We start from the raw sequence: 10,281 nt of genomic DNA on the forward strand, positions 1-10,281 counted from the left end.
AATGAGCACTGGGTGTTATATAAAACTGATGAATTACTGAACTTCACATCTAGAACTAATGATACACTCACTATATGTTAACTAATTGAATTTAAATAAAATAAATTTTTAAAAAAAGATCGCCTTGGGGCAGCTGGGTGGCTCAGCCGTTAAGCGTCTGCCTTCGGCTCAGGTCATGGTCTCAGAGTCATGGGATCGAGCCCCATTTCGGGCTCCCTGCTCGGCAGGAAGCCTGCTTCTCCCTCTCCCACTCCCCCAGCTTGTGTTCCCTCTCTCACTGTGTCATTCTCTGTCAAATAAATAAAATAAATAAAATTTAAAAAAAGATCGCCTTCTCTTTCTGCCCTTTTATTGTATATTTTTTTTTCTTTATTCGGCTATCCATATCTACAAACATCTGTTTCCATATCATGGCTATTGTGAATAATGCTGTATTGAACATGGGAGTGCAGATAATCTCTTTGAGACAGTGACTTCATTTCCTTTGGATATATACCCAGAACTTTTTTACAAAGTTGTAAAACAAAACAAAACAAAAAACAGATTTGCTGGGCCCCACCCCCAGAGTTTTGGAATTAGTAAGTCTGGGGTAGGACAGAAGAATTTGCATTTCTAACAGCTTCCCAGGTTCCCAGGAAACACTTTGAGAACCACTGCTCTAGAGACTCACTCACACAGGTACATAAAGAGACATCGGCAAGGATGTTCTTGCAACACTGTTTATAATGATGAGGGAAGGGAGGAAGGGGGGAAGGAAGGAAGGAAGGAAGGAAGGAAGGAAGGAAGGAAGGAAGGAAGGAAGGAAGGAAGGAAGGAAGGAAGGAAGGAAGGAAGGAAGGAAGGAAGGAAAAAAGAAAGGAAGAAAGGAAGAAGGGAGGGAAGAAAGGAAGAAGGGAGGGAAGAAGAAAGGAAGAAAAAAACACCCTAACTGTCCCTCAGCAGTGGAGTAAGTAAATAAAAACATGATGTTTTCATTATGAAATACTCCAAAGAAGTTAAAATAAATTACAAGAATAATGTGCATTAACACAGATAAATCTCAGAAACATAATGTTGAATGGAAAAAATTAATGGTAAGATTTATACCACTTACATTTTCTAGCTTAAACTGCTAAAGTGAAACACACACACTGTAGATGGATACAACCATGTATAATTTTTAGAAATGTTTTAATTGGAGAATGATACACCACCAAGTTCAGAATAGCAATTACCTTTAGGGGAAAGGAAGGGGAGAAGGATGGATAAAGGCGGAGTTTTATGTCAACTCGTAACATTTTATTTCCAGAAACCAAACCAACCAAATAAATGAATTAAAAAACCCCAAAGCAATGGCGTAAACACAACACAAGGTTAGCATCTCTTAAATCTTGATTGTGGATTTATAGATGTCTTATTGTTTTGTACTTTCAGATGTTTGAAGTATTTCATAATAAGCGATTTAAAATAAGAAATAGCAACAGTGCCTTGGGACACCAAGTCACAAATCATAGATCCGTGGCAGTGGACTTCAGCACCATGTGTCTTGCCCTCTACGTGAGGTGAGTAGTAACACTGAACCCCACCCAGACATCTCAGAAATCGGTTTGGCTTTGTTCTGGGACAAAGTGACTTCCCTGACACTCCTTTCTCTTCTTCACCAAAGAAAGCACTGTGGCAGAAACCAAGCCTCAGGACAGCCTCCCCCAGACCCAGTTGTCCCACTGACACAGCCTTGTCTAACACAGAGGCAAATTTATTTGATGCTTTGCACACTGAACAATAGGAAAAGGTGTATTCACTGTGCTGACAAACTGGAGCTCTCATTCACAAGGCAGAGAACTGGGTGTTTGGAAAGCACCTGTTCCTGATAAAGGCAGGTGCTGGTTCCTGTGGGTGGACAGTGGTCTCAGCACGTACAGAGAGTGGATGGCATAGAGTGCATAAGGTATTGATAAGACACATGCAGGTGGCTCCTGGGAAGGAAGGGAGAGAGGCCAAAGTATGCCAACCGGACCTGGGACATTCTGAGCACAGCATGAAGTGTCACTCTGTCATCTCCCAGGGCTGTGCCTGAGGTCTGGACAAGGGAGCTCCAGCAGCACCCGAAATATCAACAGCAGCAGAGCGGATGCTAAGAGAACCAGAATGTGTTAAGACAAGGATTTATGACCGACGTTGGAGTGGCCATTGTCATAGCAGGGGGACATATACCAGTTTCATCTCAAGGAGAGAAGACATAACTAGCAGTTTAGCCCAAGACAGGATGGTGGCCTTGCATGGGCCAGAGCATGCACAGCTGTGGAAGCCATTGAGCATGGCCAGACATCAATAGGCACCAGCAGGGGCAGGGCACCAGTATTAACTGTCACTTGACTACTGGCAGAGACCAGAGACTTAATAACCTAGTTGGATTCTTTTTTTTTTTTAAAGATTTTATTTATTTATTTGAGAGAGAGAATGAGAGACAGAGAGCACGAGAGGGAAGAGGGTCAGAGGGAGAAGCAGACCCCCCGCTGAGCAGGGAGCCCGATGCGGGACTCGATCCCGGGACTCCAGGATCATGACCTGCGCCGAAGGCAGTCGCTTAGCCAACTGAGCCACCCAGGCGCCCCACCTAGTTGGATTCAGAACTTCTTTCGGGGTAGGGAAGGGAGCTGGTCCCCAAATCCAATTTTAGTCCTCGTGATTACAAAAGTCAAACAAGTAGAGAAACGTTTTAAAAATCTGTTAGGTATTAATCAGATATAAGAGATGCCCTTTTTACTGTTACAAATTCTTCAGTATTTCCCAAAGGAAAGTTTCAGAGATGTCTGGGGTACTTAGAACATCATCTTTCCCCCTTGTGACAGTGTTGAAGGATGCATAAGATCCGGGTGCTTGTTAGGGATGGGTTTCATTCCATCACAGTCATACCTCATGTGCAACTGACAACGAGCTCTTTTCTCCTTACTCTGTGAATTAGAAAGAAAATGAGTCATACAGCTCCTGGTACCTGGTTGGTGTTCAGTTAATGTTGGCTTCTGTCCCTCTTCTTAGAGGCACTTGGAAAGAAAAAATGGAACTTTCTAGAAATGTTAACATTCCACAGGTGCAGTACTGAGTCAGCACCCATGGTGAATATTCACCATATTTAGATGAGGCCTCTTGCCTTAGTGGCCCCACTGGTTCCTGGCTGGCCCAAGGGGACGCCAGGCTCACTGTACCTAATGAATGTTAATTAATGGTGATGAAGCCATTAATGACACATCCTCCTGTGCTTTCAAGTGGCTTTATAAGACGCACATACAGAGTGAACACTTTGGAAAGAATGAATACAAATGAGAACCATCACTGCTTTGCAAGAGGAAAGTTTATTAGATTTACAAAGGGATTTAGGGGCCTGAGAGGAAGGTCAGAGCAACAGAGAGAACCACAACACACCTCGTAGGACATCTTCGCAGCCCAGACCTATCAGACCACCAGGTCACAGAAAAACTATAAGAGAGCAGCCTTGAATGAAGGGGATCTGGTGGGCTCGGCTCAGAGTCAGGCCACACCTGGGCATTTGCTCTCCTTCCAGACCGTGATTTATGTGGTTGCCTGGGGCGGGCTTCTGTGGCTGATGCTTGTCAGAGAAGTAGGGCTGGTCCATCGATGGTTCTTCTGTCTTCATGCAATCCTCTTGCTGGCCCCAGGATATCTAGCATCCAAAGGTGTTGCAGGGCCCACAGCGGGAGCGTGGGCCACACGGGGTGCAGGGATTGGTGATGCAGGGTCCAATGGGCCTGTCGCATGCGTTGGTCATGGCGCAGGGGTTGCAGGGCAGCCTGGGACACAGAATTAATAGTTGGTCAGCATGAGAGGGATAATTTTTTAAGCCTTTTTTTTTTAAAGATTTTATTTATTTATTTACTTGAGAGAGAGAGAGAGAGAAAAAAACAGCATGAGAGGGGATAGGGTCAGAGGGAGAAGCAGGCTCTCCGCCAAGCCGGGAGCCCAATGTGGGACTCGATCCCAGGACTCCAGGATCATGACCTGAGCTGAAGGCAGTCGCTTAACCAACTGAGCCACCCAGGCGCCCAAGCCTTTTTTTTTTTTTTTAAGATTTTATTTATTTATTTGACAGAGAGAGAGACAGCGAGAGAGGGAACACAAGCAGAGAAATGGGAGAGGGAGAAGCAGGCTTCCCGCTGAGCAGGGAGCCCGATGCGGGGCTCGATCCCAGAACCCTGGGATCATGACCTGAGCCGAAGGCAGACGCTTAACGACTGAGCCACCCAGGCGCCCCATGAGAGGGATAATTTTTAAAAGGAGAGAGCTCAATCCAAGGAAACAGAAAAAGCAGAAACCATTCTCTGACATCTGAGGAAGCCAAAGCTTTGTTTGGATTGCTCCTTTTTACAGAGCTCTGAGACAGTGACAGAAAAGAGCAAAGAAGACTGAAGGTGGAATTCCAGCCCTCATTCCATAACCCTGGAGTCATGGGGAAGTCACTTCGCCCCTCTGAGCCTCAGCCTCCTCGCCTGCAAGACGGGATTGGTAATACCTACCACACAGAATGTGTTCATGTAAATACTGTCAGGTGACGAGTGCTATACTCCATGAGCTAATGAACTGTCTTCTCCTTCAGTATTCAAATGCTCATCTATAAGATGGTTATACTGTCCCCATTCTTCCTGCCTCAGATAATTCCAACAAAGATCAATGAGACGTAGATTTGAAAGTGTGGGTTAAATCTGAAAGCACTATTCAAATATATGTAATTGTTGCAGTTTTGTTTTCCCTTTTGCTGTGACAGACCAACCGTGAAGGTACAAAGCTTTGTTTATGCATCAGCCTCCAAAAGTTCACCAGTTGGAGAAAACAATCAAGTCTCATGAGTATCTTTTGGAACAGAAAATACCTTTCCTCCAGATAATGACAGCAAAAAATACTATCCATGATACACTACTGCAACAGAAAACTCCGGTCTCTACAGACATATTGGTTTCTGAAACTTGACCTGCAAAGTCTCTGTTTTGTCCTTGAGTAAAACTATGTGTGTGCCTTTCAGGGGTGTGGCCTGCTGACTACTCACTTGCAGTCCTCGCTCTCCAGCAGGCCCCGGTACGTGTTGATCTCACACTCCAGCCGGGCCTTGACGTCCAACAGCACCTGGTACTCCTGGTTCTGCCGCTCCAGGTCACACCTGATCTCAGTCAGCTGGGACTCCACGTTGGTGATCATGCACTGCACCTGGCCCAGCTGGGAGCTGTAGCGGGCCTCGGTCTCCGTCAGCGTGTTCTCCAGGGAGTCCCTCTGTGCAGGGAAGATAAAGAATGTCACAGAGCCGCTCCTCAGGGAGCTTCTCCATGGGGTTCCAGAGAAGTCCCAGGCTTCACGAGGTCAGGAGAGTGTGGACAGTACCCTGAACAACACCCACCAGGTTGTGCTGGGCCTGCAGCTCAATCTCCAGGGCGTTGACCGTGCGTCTCAGCTCGATGATCTCCGCCTGGTAGGACTGCAGCTGCTCCGAGCTGGACACCACTTGCTTGTTCAGCTCCTCGGTCTGAAACAGCACAGGGGAGAAGACAGGGTCAGACCCTGCCTCAAGGGCCCCGAGGGGCCAAGTGTCCCGAGTGGCCATGTGCTGAGATGCCCACCTGGGTGGTGAACCATTCCTCCACGTCCCTGCGGTTGGTCTCCACCAGGGCCTCATACTGACTCCTGGTCTCGTTGAGCACACGGTTCAGGTCCACAGTGGGGGCTGCGTCCACCTCCACGTTGAGGCGGTCTCCAATCTGGCAGCGCAGGGTGTTGACTTCCTGAGGGAGGAAGGGGGACGAATGAACCCACAGGGGGAAAAAATGTCTATAACTAAACTCTCTTTGAGTGAGTCCAATATGGTGGGGAGAAGATTGCAGTGGAATTAGAAAATATGAGTTGAAGCCCAGTGGATGTAGAACCCGGCTAAGTTGCCTCTGTGTGATTCAGGCCTCCTGTCTGAGTGTCTCCTCATCTGCATGATGAGGCTGCTTGAATAAGTGATTGCTAATGTTTCTTTCCAATCCAAGAGTCTATCATTTCCTTCTGATTTTCCCTTTGTTCAGTGATAAGTCTGGCATAGCATCTAGTTTATAATTACTGCTACTTAAATGTAGAGAAACCAGATATAACTCCTCCCATTTATTTCATAGTCTTCTACCCTTATATACTGTCTACTTGGGGTAGTTTCCTTTTCTTCAAAACATCTGATCTTTGATACAGGTATCTGACATCCTATATTACATTCAACCATGAAGTCTGAGTCAACCATTATTTAAATTCCTTCATCTCTCTCATTTTTCCCATCCATCCATCCATTGGGTTCTAGTATCAGGTGACATATAATATCATGAAGTTTGCTGTCTCTTTCTAGTCTTGGTCCTTAATTTGGCACCTTCAGAAGATAATAGATCTTGTCAAGCAGTGGGAAGTACTTTAAAGATCTTTGTGTGGACTTCTGGCCATATATCTGGCCCCAGGTAGAAATAAGTCAGCTCACCACATTCTTTTCGGTAAAAGAGGTAAGCTTATGACTCATTCCCCCCAAATCCCCCAAGTGTGTTTTGAGCAAGCAGCAAAATGTTGTGTTAGCTCTAGGGTGCTTAGCAAAGACCAACCTGATCCTGCTCAGGAGAGGTGTGGAACTCTCCATATGGGATGATGGGGACTGGGACTCCCTCACCTGCTCATGGTTCTGCTTGAGGCTCAGCAGCTCCTCTTTCAGGGATTCCACCTGGGCCTCCAGGTCGGCCTTGCACAGGGTCAGCTCGTCCAGGATCCTGCGCAGGGCACTGATGTCTGACTCCACCAGCTGCCGCAAGCCCAGCTCCGTCTCGTACCTGCACACACAGGGGAATGTCAAAGGGAGTCAAAAAAGAAGACTCCTTTCAAGGATTTACTTGGCCGACCTAGTCAAATTCATTACATTTTGAAAGTTTTTGAATTTTTTTTAAAGTTCCCTTTTTGGAAGGGGAGAAAATACCACTGTGCTGAGTAAAAAGACCTATTTCTTCCCTGAGATCCACAGAGAAGGTATTGTTGGGGGGCCTATCTCCACAGTTTTAATCTGATATTAACTGCATTTGCTCTGACAGGTTGCTATGGATTAAGCCCTATCTTGCCTCTTCAAGTGAGTTGATGAACTTCATAAGTCTGTTATACACATTGTCTCAACATCTCTCCAACCACCTTGAAAGCAACCTGGTCTTGTGATAAAAACACTGATTTAGAAATCAGTTAGGTTCAGACTTGCAGTTATGACTGTGGATAAATTCCTTCATGTCTCTGAGCCTTGATTTCTTCATCTATAAAATGGAAACCAAACTAACACTTTACAGGGTTGGTCTGAAGATGAAGAAATGACATAGTAATTACAAATACATTGTAAACTATAAAGTCCCACAAAAATTCAAATGCAAAGGATTCTTATGATTGTAATGATCACACCTAGAAAAAATGATATTCTGAAATGGATTTTGCCTCCTATTTTTTTGATTTAATAACTTTTTTTCTGATGGGCTGATAGTGATGAACCTATACTAAGAAACAAGTGTGAAATTCACTTTTAAACTTGGTCCACGTATTAAGTTGAAAAAGAGAAAGAATGGGTGATTTCTTTCATTCCTTAAAAATAAGCTTAAAACACAGCATTCTTGCATTCAGTGAGGAAACTGACATTTAACCTAACTAACCCAATGCAAGAATCCTCCCAATGCCATCCCAGACAACTTCTGCTTAAACGCACCCAGGACAGATTTCATCACATTGCGATTTAGCCTGTCAATTATAAGATTTGCGCTGATCATTAGAAAAATCTTACTTGGTTCTGAAGTCATCTGCAGCCAGTTTGGCATTATCAATCTGTACCACCAGCCTAGTGTTCTCAGACTTGCCGCACAGGATCTGGAGACAGGATTCATTATGAAATGAGTTATACTAAGAAGGAATGTCTTGTGCCTTACAGTGAAAAGCTTTTTTTTTTTTTTTTTTTTCAAATACACATTCCTGCCAAATACCTTTGAGTCTTCTCAGATTTTCAGTCTGGGGATAAAAGAAGGATTAATTAATAGCACTGTTCATTTCAAAACTAAAAGAGTTAAGGAGAAATGTGTCCCTTTGTCATTAATTCTTCTCTCCTTGGTCTGCCTCTGGCTTCCTGCAGGAATTGAGCATACTGGATATTAAGCCTCCCTTAGAGTGACCTGTGTCTCAGTTTGCTTAGAAATAGGAGGCTCCTGGGATGCTAAACCCAGAAAAATCCCAGCCAAACCAGAACAGGCTGGTTTTCCTATTCTCACATCCCCTTATTCTAGTCCTGCTGACCTCTTTCCACTCTCTGTCATATTGCCCTTGCCCATGCTTTTGCACAGAGCTTCTCCTTCTATATGGAATGCTCTGGGATGTCCTCACCCACTAGCAAGACCCCTTGCATGACCCACATTCCCCCTCCAGCCCGGCTCCTACAGGGGGTCACCTCCTCCATGCACCCCCAACAATACTTTGCACTTAGCCAGTTATGCTTCTCCCCTTCACTCCAACCATGTCTGTCTCCCCTATTAGACTATGAGCTCCTGAAGGAAAGAGACTGTTTCACTCTGTACTTTATCCCTCACTCAAGCACTGTGCCTTGTATTCAGTCAATATGGGCAAATGAATGCATGATCTTCAAATTGCATGGCCCTTATCTGGCATTCACTTTGCTAGCACCACTGAGCAGTGGACAGTTAATCTCCTCAGAGAATCGAAGGCTTATGCCATTGAATATAAATTCCTGCTCATCCATCTAACCCTACTCAGATATTCCTCTTCTGGGAAGCCCTCCCTGACCTCCACCATGTATTAGTCCCACCTCTATGCTGACTTTTTTTAAAGATTTTATTTATTTATTTGACAGAGAGAGACACAGCAAGAGAGGGAACACAAGCAGAGAAATGGGAGAGGGAGAAGCAGGCTTCCCGCAGAGCAGGGAGCCCAATGCAGGACTCGATCCCAGGACCCTGGGATCATGACCTGAGCCGAAGGCAGATGCTTAATGACTGAGCCACCCAGGCGCCCCTATGCTGACTCTTATCTCCACTTCTACCCCTGCGTTTCTGGTCCTGAATTCTCACCTGCATGCTTGCTCTAGTGGATGGTACAGGGTCTGTGTATATTAGTGAGGTTTATATGGTCAACAGCTCTTTTGCTTTGCTACAGACACTGTCTCTTGCTACAGCTTTGGAAGGCTTTAAGTATTTGAGGATCCACTTAGGAAATTACTAGCTCCAAGAAATATTTCAGGTGCCTATTTTTTTAAGCTGTAAGCCTAAAAACAAGACCAGGATATCATAATAGAACTAAAAAATCAGATACTCTGGTTTTAGTAAGAAGCAATGTAAGATTACAATGACTGATCGTAGTCTAATGTCTTACCCTATCCCAGTCCATATCCTTCCTTGTGGGGCTTCCCAAATAGATTTTCTAAGATGATTTGATGTGTCCTACCTAAGCCAATGAAGTCAATGTCTTTATGACCGTAGCTTTGAATAGTCTTAGATCCATTTCAGAAGTTGATATGTTAAATTTAAATAAATAGTTAACTAAATCAGCAGCGTGGTGGCCACCCCCTCACCTTCTGCTGGAGCTCCTCGATGGTCCGGAAATAGGACTGGTAGCTGGGACACACGAAGGGCACCTGCTGCTGGCACCACTCCCGGATGCGGCTCTCCAGCTCTGCGTTCTCGCGCTCCAGCTGGCGCACCTTCTCCAGGTAGCTGGCCAGGCGGTCGTTCAGGAACTGCATGGTCTCCTTCTCGCTGCCATTGAAGGAGCCCTCGCAGAACCAGCCACAGTTGCCCACGTTGGCGGGGATGTTGCAGGCCCCGGGCAGGGTGCAGGTGTGACAGCTGGCGGGCACGCAGGGCCGGGAGGAGCAGGTGGAGCGGCAGCTCAGGTTGGGCAGGCAGCAGTTGTAAAGCATGGTGCTGGAGGGAGTGGAGCTCTGAAGGTCAGTTTCAAAGGCTGATTCCTCTCTCTGGTGTAAACCCTGGTCCTTTCCAGGGCTTTATATTCTGTCAACCATGGGTGTGGTGACCACATGCACCATTACCCCCTTTTACCCTATTTACCCATTTTTCCATTTGTTATTTAGCCACCTCACGCGAGTCCTTTACCTCATAAAATGCTTTACCCTGGCTTCCTGCTAAGTCAGGACTCCTCACCAATTATGCTGGTTGGTTAAGACCTTCAAAGTGACCAACCCATTACCTTGCCAACAACACTTGTTCACAGGGTGTTGATTTGGGGTGACAGCTGTAC

General features: G+C 45.6%; 1 protein-coding gene across 1 annotated transcript; it reads right to left on the bottom strand.

The window, feature by feature from the left end:
- Positions 1–3,313: 3,313 nt before the first annotated feature.
- Positions 3,314–9,982, bottom strand: LOC123841289 (keratin, type I cuticular Ha3-I-like). The gene is made up of 7 exons (XM_064583594.1): positions 9,596–9,982; positions 7,805–7,887; positions 6,668–6,824; positions 5,604–5,765; positions 5,384–5,509; positions 5,039–5,259; positions 3,314–3,788 (listed from the first exon to the last, which is right to left on the bottom strand). Exons 1-7 carry the CDS (start codon positions 9,941–9,943, stop codon positions 3,662–3,664), a joined length of 1,224 nt encoding a protein of 407 aa, XP_064439664.1. The 5' UTR covers positions 9,944–9,982; the 3' UTR covers positions 3,314–3,661.
- Between the last annotated feature and the right edge of the window lie 299 nt (positions 9,983–10,281).

The sequence above is a fragment of the Mirounga angustirostris genome, unplaced genomic scaffold (genome assembly GCF_029215605.1).
Source record: "Mirounga angustirostris isolate CCGP_5_RB_7025 unplaced genomic scaffold, mMirAng1.0.hap1 SCAF_17, whole genome shotgun sequence".
Taxonomy (NCBI): Eukaryota; Metazoa; Chordata; class Mammalia; order Carnivora; family Phocidae; genus Mirounga; species Mirounga angustirostris.

What these genes read in the sequence shown, in the direction of transcription:
- LOC123841289 (XM_064583594.1), bottom strand. Translation starts at nt 9,943, where the DNA reads ATGCTTTACAACTGCTGCCTGCCCAACCTGAGCTGCCGCTCCACCTGC. An exon ending in GCAGATGACTTCAGAACCAA is followed by an intron (nt 6,825 to 7,804) that starts GTAAGATTTTTC and finishes CTGTGTGTGCAG; the next exon opens with GTACGAGACGGAGCTGGGCT. An exon ending in AGGAATGGTTCACCACCCAG is followed by an intron (nt 5,510 to 5,603) that starts GTGGGCATCTCA and finishes GTGCTGTTTCAG; the next exon opens with ACCGAGGAGCTGAACAAGCA.